We start from the raw sequence: 26,889 nt of genomic DNA on the forward strand, positions 1-26,889 counted from the left end.
GGAACACCCATTGTAGCAGAGAGAGCCAATTTTATGAACTCAGAATCAGCGTTTGTTGAGAAGGATTTGGTGCGAGGCCTGAAGGGACATCAAGAGGTATGACAGTGCCCGTGACCTTCAGGACCCACTCGTGCGGTTGGAGAAACTCCTTCCCCATTTAGTTAATAATAATAATAGTGTGAGAGGGATGGCGGTGTGCTTTGGAGTGGAGTAGACATGGTTTGTGTGAGGAGAAGGAAAAGAGCTGCAGGGCAAGGGCTCAGGCAGGGCTGGCCTGAGCTTCCAGGGTTGGGAATGGGGCAGAGAGACAGGGAGCTCCCCACTTCAGGAGCCTCCTTCATTGCTCCAGGCGGCTGCCGGAAACCTTGCCTCCCCTCTGTGGAGTCAGGATGGTCTGAGGTAAGATGCCAGTTCTGAGGTCCAGCCATCTGAGTCTGGACCTTGCTCTGCCCGAAGGTGCAGCGTGATTCTGAGCTCGAGGCTTTCTCTGCCTGGAGTGGCCTGCCTCTCTTGCAGGATGGGGAGCCTGCCTTGATGGTGGTTTTCAGAACATCAACTCCAGGAGACCCGATACTGACTAAAACAGGAGGGTGGTGGCCCCCACCCCTCAGGCCCTGCTCAGTGTCCCTGGAGCAGAATGGAGGTTAGATCGTCCACCCACCTAAAATCTAGCCTCTAAGGCTGCCCCACCCAAGCTCCTAAGTTGAATTTATCCTCACTGAATGAGTACTGGAAACAACTCCACTGAGCTCCCATGTGTCCCCACAGACTGCAGCCCATGGACCAGGAAGCTAGAAGTTTGGAAAGTGATGGAGATGAGTCCTGTTGGGGGGCACCAAATGCAATTGCCCTTAAAATTGTGAAGCTGGGGGCTTTTTCTTGCCCATGGGGTCACCAGTAGGGCATTTATGATCATGCTCCATCTAGCGTGGGTCCTGGGCAGCGCTACTGTGCCCACCCTCAGTGAGAGGAGGGTGGGGACATGCCCTGCAAGGCTGTAATTTTCTGGAAGAGCCTGAGTGTGGCTGCTGGTTAGCACTGCGGTGTACTGCCCTCTTGAGAGAGAAAGAGGGAAACTTTTTAGTTGTTCTTATAGGAAAATTCACAGAAATAAGGTCACAGGCCAAAGCACATGAACATCTCTGTAGCTCTTGATAAATTGCAAGAGTTTCTGGGACGGGAGGTATCGGTTTACACCGTTGCCGTCAGCCATGCTAGTGTCGGGTGCGTATTCCTGTTTTTAGGGATACGTGCTATGTTGCTAAGCCTGCCTCTTCAGAGCTGCCACACAGACTTGCTTTAACCTTGTTTCTCCTGGATGGTGACGGGACAAGCAGGGGGATGAGGAGGATTCTCTAGCTTCTCCCTAACCTGAACTTGGTCTCCATACTGCTTTGAATGCTCACAGATCTGTCACGGGAAACCCAAATGCCAGCCTGGATGCCCGGAGAATGCCAGGCTTTGTTAGTGTGTGAAGTGGGGGTTGTGAAGCTGGGACAAAAATGCCCTTGTGCTTTCGGGAGACCAGGCTTTCTCTGCAGGGCCCTGGGGGGTGGGCACTGACAGCGCTGGGCATGGGGCTGGGCAGTGGGAGGCACAGCTCAGCCTCCACCAGGGAGGCCAGGCTGGGAGAATCATGATGGTGCGGGTACATTTTTGAAAACCTCCCATTCATTTGGTTCGTCCACCTTCAGCACAGGCCTGGGGACCAAGAATCCTGCAGTCATTTACTTGCTCATCCCTCCTGGCGGCCTCCTGTGCCTGGCATGATGAACAGCCCACAGGGTTCTCCTGGGGAGTGGGAGCAGGCTGGGGCTCCTTCCCAGAGCTGTAAGGGAAAGGGCCACCTGGAGGTGACAAAAGGGACCCAGGGTGCCCATTGCCACCCAGCTTGGGCAGGGTGCTACAGCCTGTCCTCTGCCCTTAAAGAAACCCAGCCAGGACGCTGAGGGGCAGGGGGAAGGCTCACCTCCCCAGACCTCCTCTTTCCCTGAGCCACCTCCTCTCCTTGACCTGTTTTCCTGTCTTGTTCATGGTAGATGACGCCACCTCTCTCTCTTTCTCTCTCTTCCTCCTGCTTCCTTTCCCTGTGCCCTCTGCCCTGTCCTTACCTCCCCGCCCACCTGGGTGGACCAGACCCAGACGCAGCTGGAGCACGCGCGCATTGGGGAGCTGGAGCAGAGCCTGCTACTGGAGAAGGCGCAGGCCGAGCGGCTGCTCCGAGAATTAGCCGACAACAGGGTAACGCGCCCTCCGCCTCTGGCCCGCCAGCGCCCTGGCCTGTGGACATACCTGGGCCTCCTCTGTTTTATTATTTTCTCTGTCCTTGACTGCTGTCTTCATTGTTTTTTTCCTTTTGCGCCCTTTCTAGGAGGGAAGTGGAGGGTCAGAAATGCGCCAGTACTCCACTGCCATGGATGCCTGTTGGGGGAGGGGGCTTGGCTCTCTGTGACTTTGCTCCCCAGCTAGTCCAGTGGCTGGGAATGTCCTGTGAGACCCTCCGCCTCCCTCCCTTCCCATGCATTGCCATGACACAGTTTGGTCATGTTCAGAAATCATGGGTCTCTTGGGAACATTCTGCCTTCTGTGGGCAGGCACAGAGACAACCTGTCCATGCCTCCCTTCTCCCAGCTGGGGAAGGCTGGAGGTTGGGGGACTGTAGATCCAGGTTTCTCTAGCCTGGAAGGTCTTGAATATGGTGGCAGGAGGGGCCCCCTGAAGGACCTGGGGCTGGGGATCTAGGTTTCTGTGTCAGCCCAGGATATGGCCGTTGTGGATCAGGGAGTAGTTCCTAGCTAAGGAAAGTTCTGTTTGGAGGTGAGTTCCCCCTGAGTCCCAGGGCCTGGTTCCAAGTCCAGGCTCCAGGCCCAGCTAGCCCATGAATATCCTGGGACTGGCCCCTGTGCAGGCACACACATGCCAACAGCTGGCTGTTCTAGCCCAGGGGACAGCCCAGCTGCAATTCTGGCAACAGCTAAACAGCCAGCGAGCAGTGATTGGGGTGTAAACAGCATGCAGTGTGGTGTGCGGAGCGGTCAGTTTCTGCATGTCAGCCTCAGCACACAGGGGAGTGTGTGCAGGCAGTGGGCACCTGGGGACACAGAGCTCATTTTACACACACTAACTGTTGCCCAGTGACCGTGTGTGCTCATGCAGTACACATGCATGTGCACAGAGGCTACTTGCAGAAACTGACTTGGTCATGGTTGACACGCTGGAGCCCTCCACACCAAGGCATCTTAATCTAGGCTTCAACTTAATTGAAAAACAAGTTCATTGAACTAAAGGTCAGCTTCAGAAACAAAAATTTTAAGCTTGTAAAAGATATAAAACATTTAAATATTTTGTTTCCAAATCTGTGACCATTGGCGTGATCAAGGTGTGGGTTTTTGGAGGGTGGAACCTCTGATCTCAAGAGTTTTCTATCAGGAGGCAGGCCTGGGAGCATTAATTTTGTTCTGCTTTAAACATTAAGCCAACCCTTTGGCTACCCCCTCTAGACAGCCCCTCTGAATCAACCCATTCCAGCTGGGGACTTTCGAGAACAGGATAATGCAAAAATCCCCTATGGTCTCTGCTCTTTAAAAAGAACATGAACTGAAAGAAACCCATAACCTCAAATAGGTGGTTTCTTTTAACCACCAATTTGCCCCAAGCCTAGTGCAGCAGGGACAGCTGACTCCCTGAATCACTGGGGTACAAGCCAGGGGGTTCTTTCTGGTAGCTGTGGTGGGCAAGGCCCCTGAGAAAAACCAGCACTCGGGTAAGGGTGGATGCCCTTCCCTTCTCATGACCTTCTGCCACTGGGGCTGGGGCCCTTGAGTGGTGAGGAAGCCCCCCCTAAACTCCTGTTGCATCCCCCTTGCTCTCCAGCTGGCCTGCTGATCCTGTCTCCCTCTCTCCCTGGTAGCTGACCACAGTGGCCGAGAAGTCGAGGGTGCTGCAGCTGGAGGAGGAGCTGAACCTGCGGCGCGGTGAGATCGAGGAGCTGCAGCAGTGCCTGCTGCACTCGGGCCCACCGCCTGCTGACCACCCTGAAGCCACAGAGACCCTGCGGCTGCGGGAGCGGCTGCTGTCGGCCAGTAAGGAGCACCAGAGGGAGAGCGGTGTGCTGCGAGACAAGTATGAGAAGGCCCTGAGGGCCTACCAGGCGGAGCTGGAGAAGCTCCGGGCTGCCAACGAGAAGTATGCACAGGAAGTGGTGGACCTCAAGGCCAAGGTCCAGCAGGCCACCAGTGAGAACATGGGGCTCATGGACAACTGGAAGTCCAAGCTGGACTCGCTAGCCTCGGACCACCAGAAGTCCCTGGAGGACCTCAAGGCCACCCTGAACTCGGGCCCAGGTGCCCAGCAGAAGGAGATTGGGGAGCTGAAGGCTGTGATGGAGGGCATTAAGATGGAGCACCAGCTGGAGTTGGGCAACCTGCGCGCCAAGCACGACATTGAGACCGCCATGCACGTGAAGGAGAAGGAGGGCCTGCGGCAGAAGCTGCAGGAGGCCCAGGAGGAGCTGGCCGGCCTGCAGCAGCACTGGCGGGCCCAGCTGGAAGTGCAGGCCAGCCAGCACCGGCTGGAGCTGCAGGAGGCCCAGGACCAGCGCCGGGACGCTGAGCTGCGGGTGCATGAGCTGGAGAAGCTGGACGCGGAGTACCGGGGCCAGGCACAGGCCATCGAGTTCCTCAAGGAGCAGATCTCCCTGGCAGAGAAGAAGATGCTGGACTACGAGCTGCTACAGCGGTCGGAGGCCCAGAGCAAGCAGGAGGCCGAGAGGCTGCGGGAGAAGCTGCTGGTCGCTGAAAACAGACTCCAAGCTGTCGAGTCCCTGTGCTCGTCCCAGCACACCAACGTATGCAGCACCCTTCTTGCTGGGCTGTGTGGGGGCCCACAGGCAACAGCAGCTCAGGCCTGAGGGCTGGCTGGGGAGGGCCTAGGTGTTTATTGACCTCTTTTTTCCAGCCCAGGGAAGCATTCTCCTTGCCCTCAGGTACATGCCCATTTGAAATCTGGGGGCATCAGGCTCAGAGGAGGAGCCTCTTCTCCCTCTGTCAGAAGGGCAGCTGACCTAGGTGACTGTGGGGACCCAAGGTAGTCTGAGCTGACCTGGTTGGGTCCCCCACAGACCAGGCCTGGAGAGAGATGTACCTCAGAGCAGAGAACAGGCTTCTTCCAAGTCCCCAAGTCCCTGATGTACCCAGGGACTTGTCCTCTGCAGGCTCTTATGCCATGAGGCTGGCATTAACGTGGAGGACAAGCCCTGACCAGTCCTGGGGCTCCCATCTCCAACTCGAGTGCTAACCAAGGGGATCTAAGGACGGGCTGAGCAACAGTCCAGTGGTCACTTCCCCAGAGTGTGGGGGTCCCTGGAGTGGGGTCTGGAAGGCTGGAGGGAGATGGCCCTGGAGAGGCTACTGCCACAATATTAGCTTTTCTCCAAATGTAGATATCTCAGATGAGCAAGCTAAGGAGGCCCATACAGGTGTATTCTCTCCAGTGGGGCTGGGAAGGGCCTTTGAGTGGTTCAGGGCACTACACCTTGTGCCAGGCCGTGTGTTGCCCCATTTCACTTTCACTCCCATGAGGTCAATATGGGCTCCATTTCATAGATGAGCCAATCTTTCCAGGGTTTCTGCCCACTAGTGGGACAACTAGCAGTATGATCATTGCCTTTTTACAGACCCCGGGGATTCTTGATCTTCAGTTCCTCGTACTTTTACATTAGAATTTAGCATTCCAGCAATAAGTCTTCAGAAGTTCCAAATACAGGGTGCCTTTTTGTAAAAGGAGCTCTGCTTGTGTCATGCTTTGAGGTCCCAATGTAGTAGCCTTTGGCCCCCTTCTGCTAGGAAGTGACCATTTTTAGCAAGTGCTCTCCCAGGATCCTGGGCAGAAGGAAAAGGAAGAGCCCCAGGTTAGCCTATGTGTATATGGCCTGATTGGCTTCTCAGGGCAGGGTGGGCAGGCCTGGGACCCCACACCTGGACTCCCTTAGCAGGAGAGGTTTGTGGCTGCTCTAGTTCCACAGAGCATAGGGGACAGAGGCCGGAGGGTGGCCTCCTGCTCCTCAGTCACAAACCTTGGACTGAGGAATGGGTGATGACCTCAGGAAGACCTCTCTTGACTTCCACACACACGGTGTCTCAGTCTGGACCCACATGTCCAGGGACACTAGATTTTTGGTCTCATGTAGAAAGTATGAGAATTTTTAAAGAATGTTTTAGTGTGTGCCTTATTTTCCCTGCCGTGTTTGTAAATAAAGATCGAGGGGGCTTAGTTATCACTATCTGAGACTAAAATGGGGGTTGGGATGTATAAGAAAAGTATGAGGGACAGGTGGATGGAGGTGACTGCCTCCTCAGCTCTGTGCTGTCTTGATTTGCAGTGTTAGACTCTGGCAAACTACAAGCTCAAAGGACAGCCAGCATGAGCAGGAGGCCAGAAACTTCTGGAGAAGGAAGCAGTAAGGAGCCAGTTGATGTTTGCCCAGATTTTTTTCTTCTTAATATTTTCTTCTTCGGCTTCTGGGTTTATTATTTAAAAGAAGTGTTGGAGAGAAAGGAAGTAGCATTTCTTGAAGTCCCTCTAGGAGCTAGCCCTGGGCTTGCCCTGCACACACTTCCCCATGGCAGTCGATACTTGTTTCATGGAGGGGAAACTGAGGCTGGAATTTTGCCTCTGGATGTTGGTGGAAACAGATTCTCAGGACCCACCTCTGTAGGTATCCCAGGGAAGGAGACATCTGTTTAATATAATAGACATTTTCAACAGAGGAAGGGGTAGGAGGTGTGCCCATGGAAACCACAGAGCAGCCTTGGGGGTGATGGGAGCAGAGGAGGGGTCCTCTGTTGCTGGGGGGTTATATCAAGGACACCTGTGCTCCCTGCCACAGCAAGTCCCCTTATGGAGTGTGAAGGTGGGGCATGCTTGTTGGGTTGGTTGGGGCTGGGGACAGAGGGGAAGCGAGCGTCCCCCTTACAGGCCTCTTCTTTCAGATGATTGAGTCGAATGACATTTCAGGGGAGAAGATCAGGATGAAGGAGACTGTGGAGGGTAAGTGGCTGCTGGGCAGGTGGGACAGGGCTTTGGGGACAGGCTGGTTTGTTCTGCCTTTGAGCTGGGTGCCATTTGGTTTTGCACCATCTGCCATTTGGTGAGAGGTGCCTACTGCATGTTCAAGCCACCCCGCAGGTGAGGAGGGCTGTGGCTCCGTTTATTGAGTTCTGGGCATCATGCAAATACCCTGTTATTTATTTGGTTTTACGTTTTCTTTTCTTTTTTTAATATATTTTTATTGATTTCAGAGAGAGGAAGGGAGAGGGAGAGACAGAAACATCAATGATGAGAGTCATTGATTGGCTGCCTACTGCTGGGAATTGAGCCTGAAACCCGGGCATGTGCCCTGACCGGGAATCAAACTGAAATCTCTTGGATCATAGGTCGATGCTCAACCACTGAGTCACGCTGGCCAGGCTGGTTTTACATTATTTTTAAAATAGGTAAAAACTAACATATGGTGACAAGAGAAGATCTGACTTTGGGTGGTGGGCACACAGTGCAGTATACAGATCTTGTAACATAGAAACACACCTGAGCCCGGCCGGGCGTGGCTCAGCAGTTAAGCGTCGACCTAGGATCCAGGCGATCAGGGTTCGATTCCCGGTCAGGGCACAAGCCCGGGTTGCGGGCTGCAGCTGATCAATGACTCTCTCACCATTGATGTTTCTAGCTCTCTCTCTCCCTCTCCTTTCCTCTCTCTGAAATCAATAAAGATATATTAAAAAAAAAAAAAGAAACACACCTGAAACCTATATGATCATATTAACCAATGTCACCCCCCCAAAATTTAACAAAATAAAATAGGTATAAACTACAAATAGTTCAAAGGGCATAAGGTGAAGGGTCTCTTATTCCCTGGTTCCCTTCCCAAAGGCACAGCGTCGGCCAACTTCTGTCTGTCCCCATGCAGAGAGTGTCTGCACATACAAGCAAATAGGTAACAGATGGTGCCATACCTCTCATTCTCTTCAGCTCCTTACTTTTTTCCATTTAATAATGTATCTTGGAGACTCTTCCTTATCACTACAGTCTTTTCTGTGGTGCAGAATATCCCATTGTGTGGAGCCACCATTGTATATTTAGCCAGTTTCCTACTGTAGGTCGTTTTTATTCTTTGCCTATTGCAAACATCGCTACTACAAGTTACCACCTCCTTGGGCTCAACCAGTTTTAACTCCCACTGGCTGTGGTTGAAAGTGGGTTTTCCCACAAGCCTCACCAACATTGTTTCATCAAACTGTGATCTCTGCCAGTCTGAACAGTAAAAGATGTCACCTGATGTAATTTCAGTTTACCTTTCTCTCACTGTGCATGAAGCGCCATTTCCATTTCTACTGGCATCCTTTGCCCATTTTTCCCCTATTGGATTATTGATCTTTTTGTTCATTTTTAGAAACTCCTTACATATGACATTGCAAACATTCCCCCCACTTGTTTGACTTTTCTTATAGTGGTATTTGCCATGCAGATTTTCTTAAACTGATCTGTTTCTTGGCTTCTGGATTTATTATTTTTATAAATGTATCCCATGGTTTCTTCTAGTACTTTTTATATGTTTAAATCTCTGGTCCATCTAGAATTGATCCTTCTATAAGGTATGAGGTAGGGACCCATTTTTATTTTTTTCCTAAAAGAGTACCCACTTGTCCCAATACCATAATACCATGTTTGAAAAACTTATCTTCCCCTCTCTACTGACTTGAATTGCAAGCATTATTTTTAAATTTTCTTGTATAACTGACTCTATTTCTGAATTTGTCTATTCCTTTCCAATGACCTTTCTATCTGTTCATGTGCCAATTCTATAACATTTTTGTTTTTAATTTATTTTTATTGCGTTTGGAGAGGGGAAAAGGGAGAGAGAGAGACACACACATCGATCAGTTGCCTCCAATACGCACCCTGACCAGAAATCGAACCTGTGACCTTCCAGTGCACAGGGTGATGCTCCAGCCAACTGGCACACCAGCCAGGGCCTATAATGTTTTAATTATTCAAGCTTGGTTTGGTTTTTAGTTCCTGGTAAGCCTAGTCTTTCCTACTCTGCTTTTTCAAAATTCTCCTCGCCATTTTTTTTTAATCCTCACCTGAGAACATGCGTAGAGAGAAGAAGGGGAGGAGAGAGAAGGGAGAGAGAGAAACGGAGAGAGACATCGATCAGTTGCCTTCTGTACGTGCCCCAACCAGGGGTTACACCCAAAACTCAGGTATGTGCACTGACCCAGAATTGAACCAGCAACCTTTTAGTGCATGGGACATCGCTGCAACCAACTGAGCCACTTCGGCCAGACCATTTTTTTTAATTAGGGAAAAATTAACATAACATAAAATTAAACAGTTTAAAGCAAACATTCAGTGACATTCACAGTATTTTGCACCCACCACCTCTATCTAGTTCAAAAACATTTTCGTCACTTCCAAAGGCAACCTCATACCCAAAACCAGTCACTCTATTCTCCCCTCCCTCCAGCTGCTGACAACCACTAATCTGCTTTCTGTCTCTATGGGTTTGCCTATTTTGGATATTTCCTATAAATAGAATCTTACAATATGTGGCCTTTTGTGTCTAGCTTAGTGCACATAGCATGATGTATTCAAGGTCCATCCATGTTGTAGCATGAGTCAGTGCTTCATCCCAGTTTATGGCTGAGTAATATTCCATCCCATGCATATGCCACCGTTTGTTTATCCATCCACCTGTGGATGGACATTTGGGCTCTCTCCACCTTTTGGCTGTTGTGAATAGTGCTGCTATAAACATGCATGTCCAAGTACTTGTTGCATATCTGTTTTGGGAGGCATACACCTAGAGTGGAATTGCTAGGTCATATGGTAACTCTCTAGGTCATATGGTAAATCTGAAGAAGTTTTTGCCAAACTCTCTTGACTATTCTTGCTTATTTTTCCAAGACATTTTAGAATCAGCTCATCTAGTTCTACAAGCATTAAAACTTGTTCGTATTTTTATTGGTATTACCTTAAACTTATAAATTAACTTATGGAAAGTTAATGTGTTTCTAGCACTTCCCATGCATTATCTTTTTACAACGGCTCTGAGGCTATCCAGTATTGAATGCACATGACCTTGTGACATGGGCACCGTTATTATCATCTCCATTTCTTGCTTGAGGAAACTCTGAGAGTTAAGTTGCCTGAGACCACACAGTAGTGGAGCCTCTACTTCAGAGTGGGTTACCCAGAGTGAGGGGTGGCGACCACTGTACCGCAGCACTGAACCTGGAGCATGAATGGCTCCTCGTCTCTCCCTTCTCCCCTAGGCCTGCAGGACAAGCTGAACAAGAGGGACAAAGAGGTGACAGCCTTGACGTCCCAGACTGAGATGCTCAAGGCCCAAGTAAGTGGTAAGTCTCCCTCCCGCAGGGCAGATGCGGGGGGTTTCATGGGGCCACGTGTCAGTGGAGCGTGGAGAGGGTTGGCGCCTGGGTCAGGGTGCCCTCCCGCACTCTGCCTTGAGGAGGTGGCCTGGGCCAGTTCACCTTCACTGGACTGCCACTGGGCAGCAGTGAGTGGGGGAATGGTAGCCCTCTCATGGTCCATAATACAATTGGGGACCGCAGCCAGCTTCTCTCGCCAGTGGCCACTCTGTTCTGAAATTCCATCAGGATTTTTTGGTTTCTCATAGGCTACTTTGGTATAGTCTGTCTGCCCCCAGCCCCTGGAGGAAGTACCAGGATTTAAGAATGGGGGGAAGGACACCGGCTGCAGCAGAGAGCAAGACACAGGGGAAGTGAGGACAGAGGGGAGCCTGGGGTGAGGCAAGGAATTTATGATTTGGTGCAAGACTGGCCCTGCTTCTTGTCTGCTGGAGTGCCAGTGGTAGTGTCCATGAGATGACCCCACCCCGGGGAATGGTTCCCACCCCCACGTCTCTCCAGTTCCCATCACGTTCACATGGCATAGTTGGTTCCAACAAAGGTCAGTTGACCTCAGATGCCTCCAAGGCAGAGATGAAGCAACAGTGTAACACCGGGTCCTGTCTCAGGAAGGGTGGACTGCTTCCCACCACCACAGGGCCCACGCTGCTGTGCTTGGGGGTCCTGGTCTGCTTTTTGTGGCTGTTCTCTCGGCCCCTAGCTGCCTGGCTCTGCAGGAGAGAGAGACCCAGTCATTGGAGTGTGTCACTGTGACCCCTAGCTGCCTGGCTCTGCAGGAGAGAGAGACCCAGTCATTGGAGTGTGTCACTGTGATCCCCCCCACCCGAGAAAACTGGCTCCCTGCCCGGGCCTTGGTCCTCGAGTGGGACAGATTCCCACAGTGATCCTGACCGTCTCCTTCCTTCCTGCTGGCTGACCCTCAGCACTGGAGAGCAGGTGCAAGTCTGGAGAGAAGAAGGCAGACACCCTCCAGAAAGAGAAGCGGCGCCTGGAGGCAGAGCTAGAGACCCTGTCCCGGAAGACCCACGACGCCTCCGGCCAGCTGGTCCTCATCAGCCAGGAGCTGCTCCGGAAGGAGCGGTGAGTCCGCTGTGAGCAGGGTAGTTGGACCCGCCTGGCCCTGCCACCCCGCTGTCTCCCCTCTGGCCCTGACATTCGCCAGTCCTCTCCAGAGGTGGGCAAGGATGGACTGGGTAGGACAGGTGGCTGGCATCACCAGCGATTGTTGTAGTCTCCTCTGCCAAGCTCAGGTGAAGCTTCAGAATCCTCCTTCACACAGCTCTCCAAGAAGAACTTCCTGAAAAGATTAGTGGTTCCCAAACTTCTTTGTCTCAGGGATGCCTTTAAACTCTTAAACACTATTGAGGATTCCCACAAAGCTTGTGTTTATTTATTCTATATCTATCACATTAGAAATTAAAATTAAGGAATTTAAAAATATTTATTAATTCATTTAAAAGTAATAAACCAATTGCATGTAACATAAATAACATGCTTTTGATTAAAAGTAACTGTTTTCCAAAACAAAACAAAATTAATGAGAATAGTGGCATTGTTTAACATTTTGTATTCAGTCTTTGCAGTTTGTTGTTTTGGTTGAAATATATTATGAAAATCTGGCCTTACAGTGATATGTAGTTGGAAAAGAGTGTATTTTAATATTGTTTTCAGATCATTAATATGCCATGTGACCCCAGGGGGGGGAAATCATTGTATATGCATGAGAAATGATAGTGAAAATAGTTTTGACGCATGGACCGCTAAAAGGGTCTTGGGGACCCCTGAGTGTTCCCTATACCACACTTGGAAAACCTCTTGGTTCCAGTTTATAGACATGGTTTGTGTAACCCATATGAGGCTTTAGAAAAAAAAACAAAAAAACAAACAAACTAGATAGCATTTAAAAATCAGAAGATTGCACATAAAATTTAGATTTCTCCAGATTCCCTTAAAAAAATTGGAAGTTTTGACAACACTAGGCTGACTTCCAGCCTAGAAACAACCAGCCATTGCTGGGGAGCACCTGCACCCTTTCAGTGGGCAGGGCCCTTTCAGTCTCCTAAGCCCCCCACCCTTCTTCATTATTTTACTTACACCCACTCACCGACATGGTTCACCAGCCCCTGCAAACATTTGAGGTTCAACCTCTGATTTAAAGGAATCTTGTTAAAGTACAAGCATCTTTTTATAAAGGAAATGCCGTCTCTTCCCCTCCTCTTAAGTCTGAGGTACACATTGGGAGTTTCTATGCTAGATTTGCTTCAAATTTAACACCTCTCTAGAAAATGTGGCCCATCCCAGGAGGGGGTTAAACAGGTGCAACTGGGGAACATTCCTTCCCAACATGAACTCATGACCAGCCAGGCTCCTCAGTTAAGGCTCCACTGATGTCTTGCTCCCCATACCCTCCCCCATCCAAATCAGATATTTTATTCTTTGTGCTCCGTCCAGTCTTGCCTCCCCTGAGGTGTTTGTCTTCCTGCTGTCAACTGGCTTATTTTTTCCTCTGTCTCTCATCACTCACTCAATTCCTACCTTCTTCTTTTTGGACATTTTATTCAATCCAGTCCATTTTTTGAGGCTTAGCTCACAGCCCATCTCTTTCTTGAAGCCTTTCTTTATTGAAGTAGGCCACCATGAGCTTCTCCATGCTCCTGTGGTGCTAACGAGGAGAGTAGAAAATCAGCCAGGAATGTGTTGCCAGATTAACAAGTAGAGATTTATTTTTCTCACATAACAGGAAATCTGGGAGTAGCTGTGGATGACAGTTGGTTTAGTGGCTAAAAAAATCAGTGCTAACTAATTGGTTCTCTTGGACTCTTCCTCATGGTGCATAGTGGCTGCTGGAGCTCCGGCCATCACATTCATAGCAGAAAGGAGGAGGAAAGGGAAAGGGGCAGTACCAGCAGATTTCCACTTTGTTCTCAACTACCCATCGCCACCTAGTAAGGGAGTTTTCCCCTCCTCTATAGTAGATGCAGGCAAGAGAACAGGCTTAGAAGGAGTGTGTTCTGTTCTCTAATCCTCTGCCTATTGAAGACACTGCTGATTGACCACCACAGGGCCTCAGTGTGCCTGAGAATCATTCTATCACAGTACTCCAGGCAGCTACTGCCAGTTGATTAAGGGCTTGCATGGGCAATAAAACTCATCTGATTTCCGTCATTTAAAGTCTTGCTTCTGGGCTCTCTTGGATAAATATTTTGTTTTGCTTTGTTTTGCTTAAGTTTTTTAGTTAAGCAAATATTCTCTTTTTTAAAAAAACCTTTAAAATATTCTAGGAAAGGCCAAGTCCCCTTCACTGTCCCATCCCTAAATCCTGGCCCCTCTGAGGCTATGGTCGAATCTTTTCATGCCTCATGTTTCCACTCTGGCCCCTTCTGGCGCAGGTGATGTTTTAATAGCCAGTCTCTAGGCATTAGGCTAATAGCTGGAGTATGGGAGTAGAGGGGCTGAGGCTGACTGTAGCTATTCTGTGCCCCCCCACATTCCTCCCCCAGGAGTCTGAACGAATTGCGGGTATTGTTGCTGGAGGCCAATCGCCACTCCCCAGGGCCTGAGAGGGACCTGAGCCGTGAGGTCCACAAGGCTGAGTGGCGGATCAAGGAGCAGAAACTCAAGGATGACATCCGGGGCCTTCGTGAAAAGCTGACTGGGCTGGTATGTGAGGGCAGGGGAATGCTAGGGTGAGGCTGAGGCTGCCCTGCAGTCAGGCCAGGGAGAGTGGTAACCTCTTGGATCCACCCCAGGAACAACCAAGCTTAGAGAGCATTCAAAATCCCCTAGAACCAAAGGGTCGGTGACATAGCTGGTGGAGGGGCTACAGGCAGCTGCTTTTGCAGACATCGTGGCTGGCTGCTGTGTGCCAGTCTAGGTGATGCAATGCAAAGGGCTACTGTCTAAGAATCAGGCCTATCCAGAGGTAAGATGGGCTACTGCAGGGTTGTGAGCTCCCCATCCTGAGAAGTAACCAGAAAGCAGCTACTTGTTTAGGGTCCTACAGTGGGGATTCACACATGAATGTGAGGAAGGGGGGGGCAAGTTTGAGTGGGAACCAGGCAGGTGTGTCTCCGGGGACCATGGTGGGTGGGGCAGCTGTGTCCTGCTGGGAGGAGGGGTGTGGAAGTCACTATCGGAGGGGGTCAGATGGCTGGAGGGTAAAAGGTGATGAGGCTTTGGGTCTGACGGTGAAGAGGAGGGATCCATATAAGACAGTGGGGAGGAAGTGAGGGTCAAGAATGAAAGAAGGAGGGCGTCTGGATTTCGGGACTTGGAGGATGTGAAGCATATGACAGAGCCTGCTTCAGTGGGGACTCTCAAGTGAGGGAGGGAGGGGTGAGGAATGTCCCGGTGATGCTCTGGCCTGGCCCAGAGATGGGGTGGGGCCAGGAGAGTTTCTTGCTTGGAGGAGAGGTTTCCCTCCCCTGGCACACACATGCACACGGGCACACATGTGCATGCACACAGGCACACACGCACACACGCTCTTCCTTTCTCCCGCCACTTCCAGGACAAAGAGAAGTCACTGTCAGATCAGAGGCGCTACTCCCTCATTGACCCGTCCTCAGCCCCTGAGCTCCTGCGGCTACAGCACCAGTTGATGAGCACAGAGGACACACTGCGAGATGCACTGGACCAGGCTCAGCAGGTGGAGAAGCTCATGGAGGCCATGAGGAGCAGTCCTGACAAGTCCCCGGTGAGCCATGGGCCAGGGCTGGGCTGACCAGGCAAACCAGAGGGCAGTGTTCCCATGGAGCAGGGCCCTTTCCTGGGAACCCTGGTCCACAGGGTGGTGGGGGCGGCAGAGGCAGCTCTGTCTATCCTGGGAACCCCGGTCTGAAGGGGGAGGCAGCCCTGTCTGTCCTGGAAACCCTGGTCTGAGGGGAGAGACACAGGCATGTGCTCTGGGAGTTCCAGCCCAAGAGGTACATGGCTTTGGCATGAGGATCTCAGACTAAGGGGAGAGATGCGGCCTCACCCTAAGAGCCTTGGTCTGTGGGGGTCCTGGGTCACCCATTCTGAAGAGCTCTGGTCAGTTTGGAGCCTGAGGTGATCCTATCAAGAAGACCTCGCCATCTAGCGGACGTACTAAGAACTGCTGCCTGGCGAACCTCAGCATCTGCCCATGACTCTTACAGGCCATCGGCAATTCTGGTTCTGCAAACGGCATCCACCAGCAAGACAAGGCCCACAAACAAGAGGTAAGGGGCACTCTGGCCCCAGGGGACACCCTGGAACTCCCATCACCCTCCCGTACAGGCAGAAAAAAAGCCTTAAAAGTCACCAAAAATACAAACAAAGATGCATTATGCAAAGGCTTTACAATAGGACTCTCACAGAGGAACCCGTGCAGTTCATCTTAATTCAGAATTTATCCTGCTTTTTTAACCTTGTTTCCTTTTTTAAAAAATGTTTATTCTAAAGTAATGCATGCCTATTGGGAAACTTTTGGGGGGAAAAATACACAAAAATATATAAAGAAGAAAATGCTAGTAGCCCTGCTACTCAGAGATGACCAAGGTTAGTGTTTGTAAGTGGTAGCCTTCCTGAACTTTCCTAAGTATGTGTATGTGCGTAACTCATATGGGTACAGTCAGTTCTCATTATTCACAGATTCGACATTTGCAAATTTGCCTACTCACTAAGATTTATTTGTGACTCCAAAATCAATATTTGCAACAATTTTGTGGTCATTCATGAACATGCACAGAGCAGAGCAAAGTTTGAATTGCATGTTCCCAGCTGAGGAGTAACAAGGCTACCTCTGCCTTCTTGTCTCAGTTCTCATACTGCAAACATGTCCTTTTTGAAATCAATTTAGTGCCACATTTTTCACATTTTGGTGTTTTTTCTTGGCGATTTCTACTGTTTAAAATGACCCCCCAAGTGCAGTGTTGAAGTGTCTCTAAATGAGAGAAGATGGCTCTGTGCCTTAGGAAGAAAATCAGTGTTTTAAATAGGCTTCGTTCAGGCATGAATTACACAGTAAGTCCTCACTTAAGGTCATTCACAGGTTCTTAGAAATTGCAACTTTAAGCAAAATGACATATGACAAAACCAGCTTTACCACTGGCTAATTGATATAAACAAGAGTTAAGTTCCTACAGCATTATTTCTGGTCACAAAAACATCACCAAACTTCTAAATAAAGACCTAAACCACTTACAATATTAAACATTGAAATAAATGTGAGCTACACTTACATTAAAGAAGAATAAAAATAGGAAAGATAATTATTTTCCAACCCGCTTCTTCCAGTTCAGGGTCACAAGAGGCTGGGCCTCTCCCAGCAGCTCAGGGCACAAGGCAGGACCCGTCCTGGACCGGACGCCCTTCCTCATGGGGCCACTCACACCCACACCCACTCACACTGGGACAGTTCAGACATGCCAGTTTACCTCCCAGGCGCATCTTTGGAATGTGGGGGGAAACCAGAGTCCCCGGAGAAAACCCACACAGACATGGGGAGGATATTCAGATGCCATACAGACTGTGGTCCCGGCCGAGAATCAAATTTCTTTTTTCTTACCAACGTAACAAAACAATGTTATTTGAAGACCTGCCATACTATTGGCCTTGAGTTCATGAGTCAACAGTATGTATTAAATAAGGTGGCAGTGGCTCAGTGGTAAATAGGAGGTCACAGTTCTATTCCCCGTCAGGGCACATGCCCCGGTTGCCGGCTTGGTCCCCAGTAGGGGGGTGCAGGAGGCAGCCCATCAATGACTCTCATCACTGATGTTTCTCTCCCTCTCCCTTCCTCTCTCTGAAATTAATAAAAACGTATTTTAAAATAATAATAAAAAATAAGGTGCCTTTACACAGAATCACACAAAACATGGTTATGTATGACCAGTTGACTAAAACATCATGATCAGAGGAGGCTCGAAGGACTCTACCCCCGTATTTCCCCCGAGGGCAGTGGCAGTGATATCTGATAATTCAGCGTTGGTGACTTTACAGAGCATAACTACTGTGAATAATGGGAAGCTGTTATATGTATATGTATAGGTATGTCCATGTGTGTAAACATTAATTTCATTTGGAAATAATTTCAAAATTACAAAACAAACCTGCAAGGATGGAAATAGGCGGATGCGCTTTCCGCCTTAACGCTGTAAGGGTGCTGCCCCGTGGGCTTCGCCTCCTGCTCTCTGGGTGTAGATGTGAGTGTCACAGTGCCTGTGCTTTTCTTCTCAACCATTCGAGCATGAGTGCATGTGTCGTGGCCTTAACACTTGGGTCTGTATTTCCCGAGTAGAAGGGCATGATTACACATAACGACAGTACAGTTATCAATCTGTATCCATTCTGCTCTCCGTGCTCATTTTCTTCGTTGACCCAGGAGCATCTCCCACCGTTTTCCCCTCAGTGCAGGATTAGTCCCAGGCTGTCAGCTTACTGCATTTACTAAAGAGCTACTATGGCTCTTTAGTCTCCTTTAATCTGGAACATGCTCTCAATTTCCCTTTGATTTTTATGACATTGACACTTTTGAAATATAGTCCCCACTCTTTTTAATAGAAGATTCCTCATTTGGGGCTTGTCTGATGGGTCCTCGTGATCCGAGCCAGGCCCTACATCTCATCTCAGCTGGAGCACTTCGTCAATGCCGTGTCCTCCGGCACCCAGATGGGGACATGATGTCCATCAGCCGTGCACGCCTCATGTGAATTTGATCACCTGGTCAAGGAGTTACCTGATTTCTCCACTGTATAGTTAGTGGGTTTTTCTAACAATCGGTCTGTGGAGACTTTAAGACCATGTGAATTCCCTGCTCCTCACTGAGCCCCCTCCCCCACATTTAGCGTCCGTGGATGACTCTCCCCTGAGCCAGCCTTTACTGCGATGGTTGCAAAGCAGCACATACATCATTTCAATAGAGTAAGTCGCACACTCTATATTCAGTTTCACCTCCTGTATTTTTCACTGAATATTTTAAACATAAGCATTTTCTCTCTTCCTTAAGCAGTTTCTGTAATTTCTACATTTTATAAAATTGTGGGTGTAAAATTGGTTTTCTAGAACTTCCAAGGGCCTGAAGGGTGCCTGTGACTCCCGTGATTATTATGTCTCTGCTTGACTGCTATGTTTTAAGGGGGTACCTGGTGGCCTCCACCCCACAGTTAACACCTGCTTTTACCCACAGTGTTATAGACACCCACCTGGGGCCCGGCCTCAGCCCAGTAAGGAGGGAAGAGCCCAGCACTGGCCCTGTCCCAGGCTTGCTATGTGACCTGGGACAAGTGAGGCTGGAGTGGGGTTAGGAACTTGTCCTTCCACCCCTGACAGTAGATCCCCTGGCCAAAGGTGCTCACCTAGACACTGGAGAACCTTGGACATAAAATCTGCCAAGGGCCAGACCTGTGGGGGAGGGACAGAGAGAAATGGTGTGAGGAGGGGCACAGAGCTGTAGGGGGAAGTGGCAGGGTGCTGATATCCAAACCTTGTGTGGCTTTGTCAACCCTTTGAGGCACGGTGGTCATCTCATTTTGCAGACATGAAAACCAAGGCTTAGAGTCTCATGTTCAATTTTTATTTTCTTGAATTCAACCTCCACACATGAACTCAGGGCTCTGTAAACCCATCTGCTCTTGCCTCTCCTCAACTTTCCCTAAACAGCTCCCACGCTACTTCCTATTTCACCGTTCCTCAACACACAGCAGAGATTTTTTTCTGCTCTAGGGCTTTTGCCCATGCTGTTCCCTCTACCTGGCACAGATGGGTTCTCCTCCCCCAACCCCCCCCTTTTTACCTACCCCCTCTGCCACTCCTGAAGACACTTGCTGATCAAGCCCTTGCTCTCTCCAGGACAAGCACTGACCCTGAGGGACACCATGGAGCAGCCCAGTCCACACCAGAGCCACTCCTTTCTGCCCCAATGGCGCCCCCTCCAGGCAGCGGCCAGGACTGTCACTTTGGAGACAAGAACAGTGTTTGTAACAATAACGTACCTACCACCTTGGACAATCCCCCACCCTCAATCCCCCTGCCGGACCAGGAGGCTTCCTCAAGCACGAACTTCCACAGAGAGCGGTACAGACCTGGCCTGGCCCCTGGAACCTTCGGCCTAGACACCCAGGACACCCCAGCAGTTTCTGGAGTTTGTTTGGGGAGGCTGAGGCTATCTGACCAGGCACCTCTCCCCAGAACGAGCTGCCCTGAGGACCATCTTGGCATCCTGGGCACATCTCTAACCTCCCTTTCTTCCCTTCCTTCTCCCGGGTCCCGCTCAGACTGACCCCAGAGAGCTATTGTCCCAGGAAAGGGTCAGAGGAGGCCCAGGGTCTCCTTGCAGGCACCAAGGAGGGAAGTCCAGTCCTCAGGAGCCAGTTGAGGACCCCCTTTTCTGCAGCCATTTACAGGCCAAGGCAGTTCCCAGGGCTGCTTGTCCCCACATCCTGAGCCTCCTTCAGACAGTGGTACAAGCTCCCCTTAGCCCATCTGCCCAGCGAGGTCCAAGGTTCAAGGTGTTGGGGTACAAGGACCTTTTCCCCCCAACATCAATACACACACACACTCCAAGCTGCTGGCCAGAGGGTGGTCACCAAGGCCAGGAGCCACAGTATTAGGAAAGTTTGGAAGCCCCTCTCCTCACCCCCACAGTTGACCTGGCTTGGAGCTGGAGTAGGGTGGCCACAGGAGTTCAGACCAGTAGTCCAGACATGCTGTGACTGGTCAGTAATTTGGTGTCCCCTGGGCTGACTAGATGTTCCAAAACTGGGCCTCCCACCGCAGGTACACCTATGCACACCCTGACATATGCACCCACTGACCCTTGACACACGCACACTCAGAGGGGTCATACGTGGCCATGCAGATGGGGTGCTGGCAGTCAGCCATGCTCAGGCCGCACAGATGCACATGCTTGGGTTCCAGGACTGAGCCCCAGGCCGGGCAAGGTAGTGTTCGCACCACCACAAACATTCCTGCAACCTGACTGCGCGCACACCCCCCGGTACACTCAGCGAGCGTCCAGGGATGTGTACGCCAGGCACACGCATCAAAATGCACACGTACCAACAGCCCCCTTCAGTCTTACCAGGCACCAGCCCAGAGCTTTCTCAACCTTGTCTCCTGTAGCCAGAAAGAGAACCCAAGGGATATTGTTGGCGAGAAAACTCGAACGACCTCTCCCTCTTCCTCTCAAGCCCTGCTGAGTTTCTCTAGGCCTGTGCATGGCAGGAAAAGCCAGCCTTGGCCCAGCAGCTCCCACCACTAGAGCTGGGGGGCCCATGGGTTATGGCTTTGTGCTGTAGCAGTGCTGCTGGGCTGCAGGGGAAGCCTGGTGCCCCATTATGGCGCCCCCGAGGTGCACCAGGATGGTTATGCAGTCCGCCCAGGGAGCAGCCCAGGGAGCCTGAAAGTGCTCCCAGGTACAGGTGGGTGGTGCTCACAACCTGCCTGAAGGCAGCCCGTCTTGGAGGCAACCAGTATGTCCCATCGGCCCCACCCCCTCCCTGTTGGCTTTTGGTAGCTCTCGCATGCGGTTTTATTAACAACAGTCTAGGAGCGATGCTTTAGTGGCTTAACCCAGAGTTAATAGTACTCTTTCCAGCAAAATCAGGCAGCTGCCCACCCAAAGGAGGTGCTGATTGGTCCACTAACCGCCAAAGGCCCACACCGGGAGGGGCTTGCAGGTGGCAGGTATCAAAGAAGTGGTTTCCCAGTGAGCGTCTCTGCCTGCCCAGTGTGGGCTCAGCCATGCCCCCTTCCCAAGTCCTCCCCAGGTCCTTCCCCTCCCCGAAGTGGAATTGTTGAAGTGTGGCGAGTCCGTGCTCGAGACAATAAAGCTTGTGACTGAGGTCCAGGACCCGTGCAGTTGTCTGCTTCTCTCTGTCGGTGCCCTGGGCTCCCCAGCCTCTCCCAGCTTGTGAGCACACTGGTGCCAGGAGTTGGTCTCAATCCTGTTCCTGATGGGCTGCCTGCCAGCTAATTTGACTTGAGTGTGAATGGCTGGCAAGGACCTCAGAGGAGCTGATGTTGAAGACACCCCAGGCTGAGCTGCCTTGTTTGGATTTGAATCTGAGTCTTCAGAAAATCTTGTTTGTAGTAGTTCTTGGAGAGGGGCAGGGGTTTGAACTTGAATCTGTTAAGAGTTAAAAGTGGGCCTGCAAGAAAAAAAAAATCCTGATACGCAAAATAGGGATGGGCTAGCACCAAGTTGTTGAGTTAGGTGAGTGAGAACATTTTCAGGTTCAGAGGTAACTCTGTCTCCTGCAGCAAGCCGTCTGTAGGTCACGTGAACAGTCAGCATCTGCAAGCTCTGTGGTCATTCCACAGGCTTTGCAGTTGAGGCTGCCTCCCCGGGAGACTGAACAAGGCCTTGGAGGCTCACCGCTGAGTGTGTCCGCAAGCACTGTGCCCTTTCTCGGGAGCTGTATCAGCACAGTCCTGGGACAAGCAGTGGGACCCCAGGGTGGGACAGGACTTGAAAGAAAGGGCCATGTGTGCAGGTGTGGGCAGGGCTAAGGGAACCCACAAAGGACTCTGGGGAGCCACTGCTACCCACAGGGGTAAAGCAAAGGGGCTGTGACTGGAACTGGGCAAACGCTGCAGCTGTGGAAAGAACTCCAGCAGGTGGGTGGCCCTGCAGCAAAGGAGCTGCAGGAGTAAATACCCGGCCCCTCTCCTCCCACCCTCCTCCTGATGCCTCTTCTTAGTGGAACCCAACCCAGAGCCAAGGCAAGGGGCCTGTTGGAGGGTAAGAGGCCAGCCCTGGGGCCCAGCCAGGATGGAGGGAGTGCCGAGTGGGTACAAATGGAGTGCAATCAACACAGTGTCCATCACGAGATAGATTTAAAGTGCCCTATTTATTGTCTGGGCTTCTGCTGCCTTGAATATATATGGTCTCTGTCCTTCCAGAACTTTCTTACCAGCCCAGCATTTGAAATTCAAAGAGCTGCTGCAAACAAGGTTCTTTCCTGTTAAAACCAAACACCACTGTGACCTGTGGTTTCTTTTACCGGAGCCACTGGCTTAGCCCAGTCACTTGAGGTGATGACACCAAATGTGTCACCCTTCCCTGGGGTCAGCTTGCTGCAGGAGAGAGAATGAACTCACTTCCGTGGGAACGCCACACCAGGGGCATGCGGTCAGAGAAGAGCCAGGCCCCCACCCACTCGTGGCTCCCAGGCGGGCAGTCTAAGTTGTGTCAGCTGCTGTGAAGAAGAGGGTGCTGGGTGGGGGAGGAGGGAGAAGGGGAGTAGGCAGGGACTGTCACAGGGGGAGTGGGAGCTGGCGTCTCAGGCTGGCAAGGCTCCAGAGCAAGGCTTACCTGCTGTCACCAAGGCTGAGGGGGCCTGAAACTTGAGGTCAGATGGCAAAGGGCTTGAATCTTCCAGAAGGAGCTTCCTGAGCCCTTGTCTGCCCAGGCTGTGCATCTAGGAGGTGCGGGATGGAAGGAAAGCACCAGGAAGGATGAGAGGCCTCTGAGGCGGAGGAGGGGCATGAGGTGGCCATGACAGACTACTACCCAAAGCTGCCTTCGGGGGCTCCCAGCCTCTAGGCCGGGAACCCCCAGGCATGTGGTGTGGGGGCTTCAGGGAGGTGTGTGCAAAGCCGAAGGTCTGGAGGCAGCCATGACCCTTCAGCGCTGTAACCCTGTGGGAGAGGCACCTCTGCCAAGACCACTTGGAAAGAGCTCAGGCACTGGACACCCTGGGGCTCCAACCCCGCCTGCCAATATCCATTTTCTCCTTAAACTTTCGCCAGATTATTAACTATCTCAGTGGATCTTGCCTGAGGCAATTATCACTGTGATATTCTAATAGTGATTTTCTAGTTCCCTCATTCTATCTCCATCTATTAACTGGAATTCTTCTGTAAGGAAGAACTATCTCTTTCCCCCCATTTACCTAGTTATTTATTTATGTCACTATGGATGCATGGATATTTATTTTATACTTTGGGTTATTATTCAATACTTATTGTTATTTGTTGTCCAAGTTGTGCTAGCTTTGGCCATTGGGAGCCCTTTCAATTGCTCCCCCACCACCACCTCGTGTCTCTGACATGCCCCCTTGTTTTGTTTTGTAAGCACCTCCTTACTTTCTGGGGTACTGCAATATACTCCAAACTCATCTTGTATTTCCCCCACCACAGCCCTGAATCAGCCACTGAGATATGAGCCTAAAGCACGAGTGACCAAGGGGGAAGATAGATTAATTGAACTTCATCAAAATTTAAAACTTTTTACACCAAAGAGTACCCACCAAATGTGAGAAAATGTTTGCAAGTCATTTATCTGATAAGGGTCTAACATCCAGAATATATAAGGAACACTTTCAACTCAACAATAAAAAGACAACTCAATTTAAAAATAAGCAAAGGATCTGAATATACATCTTTCCAGGGCATATACACAGATGTCCAATAAGCACATGAAAAGATGCTTAGCCTCATTAATGATTAGGGAAATGCAAGTCACTTAGGTATCACATCACATGCACCAGGATGGCTAAAATAAAAAAGACAGACATTAGTAAGTGCTGACGAGAATGTGGAGAAACTGGAACTCTCATACATTGCTGGTGGGAATGTAGGATGGTCCAGCCACTTTGGAAAATAGTTTGGCTGTTCCTCAAAATGTTAAATACAGAGTTACCATATGACCCAGCATTTTCACTCCTAGGTACATATCCAAGGTAAGTTAAAACATGTCCACACAAAAACTTGTACACAAACTCTCAGAGCAGCATTATTCACAATAGCCAAAGAGTGGAAACAAGGTAAATGTCCATCAGTGGAGTAATGGATAAACAAAGTGTAATTTCCATACAGTGAATATTATTTGGCCATAGAAAGGAATGAAGTATTGACACATGCTACGACGTGGATAAACCTACAAAACGTTATGCTAAGTGAAAGAAGCCAGACACAAACACGTATCATATGATTCCATTTATAGGAAATGTCCAGAACAAGTAAATCATAGAGACAGAAAGCAGATTGCTGGTTGCCAGGGCCTGAGGGGAAGGGAAATGGAGAGAGGCTGCTCACTGATACGAGATTCACTTTGGAGTGATGGTTTAGAACTCGATAGAGGTCGTGGTTGCACAACCTTAGGAATGTACTGAATGCCGTGGAGTGCCTCCTTTAAACGATTAATTTTATGTTATGTAATTTTCACCTCAATAAGATATTTTTTTTTAAAAAGAAAAATTTTACGTTATGATCATTGCCATGTTTTCACATATGTACCAGTAAGATTGTGGAAAGAGTGAGATTTGTTAATATTAACACCAAACTGTGTTAGGAATCTTTGCTAAATAGTGATGTGTGCATATTTTCATTTGTTCAGGTCATCTCCTGGGGGGAGAGGGTATCAATTGGTGCAATTTATCATGTTAACAGAAAAAAGGGAAAAGGACCAAGAACCATTTCAGCAACTACGCTAGACTTGGAGTGAGAGGAGGGCTGGGCAGGGGGTGAATAAATCTTTTATTTTTTCATTTTTAATTGTGCTAAAAATCACAGAACATAGAATTTAACATCTTAACCATTTTAAAGTATACAGTTCAGTAGTGTTTACTCTGTTCAGTGGTTTTGCAACAGATCTCTGGAATGTTTTCATCTTGCAACACTGAAACTCTGTACCTATTAAAAACAACTCTCTGTCCCCACTCTGCCCTGGCAGCCACCATTCTATTTTCTGTGTCTATAAGTTTGAGTACTTTAGATTTCTCTTATAAGTGGAATCGTGCAATATTTGTCCTTTTGTGACTGGCTTCTTTTACTTAGCATAATGTCCTCAAGGTCCATCCATGCTGTCACAAATAGCAGGATTTCCTTTTTAAGGCTGAATAATATTCATTCTATGTATATATACCACTTTTTCTTTTTACATTTGCCAGTACCTATCATTTGCTTTTTTCCAGCTTTATTGAGGTATAATTTACAAATAAAAAATTATATATATGTTAAGGTGTACAACGTCTTGTTTTAATATGTATACATTGTGAAATGATTACCACAATCAAGCTAATTAAACACATCATAGTTACCATTTTTTGACGTGGTGAGATTACTTGAGATCTACTCTCTTCGTAAATTCCAGGCATACAATACAGGACTAGTAACTATAGTCGCCATCCTGTCCGTTACATCCCCCAAGTGAATCTACCTGATGTTACTTGATTTAAGTTATAGGGATGGTAATTATTTCACTATACATACATATATCAAGTCATCATATCATACACCTTAAGCTTACGTCATATTATGTGTCAATTATATTTCAGTAAAGCTGGAAAAAATAAAAACACAATGTTCCTTTTGGAAAAAAATTTTAAGTGAAAAATAAATTTTAAACAAAAGTTATGAAGGAGTCAAATGCAGAAGTAGGGAGGAGCGGGGCCTGGTACTCAGCTGACTGGGCCTGGCCTGTGCCCGTGAGGGTTGACAACAACCACCAAAAAATGTTGGACAGACAGCCTAACGCCAGGACCTAGGAGGCCTGGTGACATTGAAGCCTCGGAGTCCCCTGACCCGGACCTCAGGGGACTGCCTGTGTGCTGGGGAGTGAGGCCAGCACCACTGCAGCCTCATGGGAGGTGCCGAGGGGGAGGCCGGGCTGCGAACTGAGCTCCCACCCATCCTGCAACTAGGAATCGAAGACGACCGCAGGAGGGGGCAAACGGGCCCTTGCTCTTGCCTGTCTGCACTGACTGAGCTAGTCCCACATCAGAGAGTCAGGAAAGAGGGGGAGACACTCAGCAGTATAGGACCTATAAAAACCCTGCAGAGCAAAGGAAGGGAACAGCACTTGGAGACTCAGAATAGAAGAAGGAACCTCTGAAAATAATCTACCACAGAATCCAGAAGAATTACAAGTGTGTGCCTGAGGACATGGTGAGATTTCTGTTTCTGGCAATACAGCAGACTAAACTTCATTTTAAAAAAATATCTCGATGTAATTTCTCCCAATATAGTGTGCCAGATAAAATATACTATACATGCTGTTAAGCATATGGTGAGCTTGCAGGAAAATACAGGAAATCCCTAAGAGCTGAAAACCGAGGTCTGGAAGCCAGAGCGGTGAGCTGATGTTGAGCTGCAGCTGCCCGGGGCAGTCGCCCATGTTGGAAACCCAGAGGCTGGGGATTTTATGGCCACAGGGGGCTCAGAAGGCAAGGCTTTGCAAAGCGGAAAATCGGAACCAAGATGCCTGCCAAAAGTCAAAAACTACAGAAGTACAGACTAGAAAAATCTTTGCCCTGGCAAAAGGAGGTGACAAGTAAACTTGAGCGTCTTGGCCTAGACTCTGGGTGTGAAAAAAATTCACAGACTTTCTAACAACCCAAACCTCATGAGAGATTGGAGTCTGAATTTATGCCATTGGGGTGATTCAGGAAACACTAAGCCAGCAAAAGACTTTCTTTTCTTTTTTTTAATATGTTTTTCTTGATTTTAGAGAGGAAGGGGAAGGGAGAGAGGGAGA

The 26,889-nt window shown here is 49.6% G+C and overlaps 1 protein-coding gene across 2 annotated transcripts in view; it reads left to right on the plus strand.

The window, feature by feature from the left end:
• CLIP2 (CAP-Gly domain containing linker protein 2) overlaps positions 1 to 19,392 on the plus strand; it is a 69,026-nt gene extending 49,634 nt beyond the window's left edge. Inside the window, exons 9-17 of one of the 2 annotated variants that reach the window (XM_016199034.2) lie at positions 2,137 to 2,241; positions 3,911 to 4,846; positions 6,990 to 7,047; positions 10,332 to 10,415; positions 11,372 to 11,528; positions 13,949 to 14,108; positions 14,959 to 15,144; positions 15,587 to 15,649; positions 19,260 to 19,392. In XM_016199034.2, coding sequence (XP_016054520.2) covers positions 2,137 to 2,241; positions 3,911 to 4,846; positions 6,990 to 7,047; positions 10,332 to 10,415; positions 11,372 to 11,528; positions 13,949 to 14,108; positions 14,959 to 15,144; positions 15,587 to 15,649; positions 19,260 to 19,271 — 1,761 coding nt within the window. In that variant the 3' untranslated portion in view covers positions 19,272 to 19,392. Of the gene's footprint in view, positions 1 to 2,136; positions 2,242 to 3,910; positions 4,847 to 6,989; positions 7,048 to 10,331; positions 10,416 to 11,371; positions 11,529 to 13,948; positions 14,109 to 14,958; positions 15,145 to 15,586; positions 16,337 to 19,259 lie in introns of those variants that run through there. The other variant, XM_087815602.1, reaches the window with a different exon arrangement.
• The last annotated feature ends 7,497 nt before the right edge of the window (positions 19,393 to 26,889 follow it).

The sequence above is a fragment of the Miniopterus natalensis genome, chromosome 3 (genome assembly GCF_054644295.1).
Source record: "Miniopterus natalensis isolate mMinNat1 chromosome 3, mMinNat1.hap1, whole genome shotgun sequence".
Classification (NCBI taxonomy): domain Eukaryota; kingdom Metazoa; phylum Chordata; class Mammalia; order Chiroptera; family Miniopteridae; genus Miniopterus; species Miniopterus natalensis.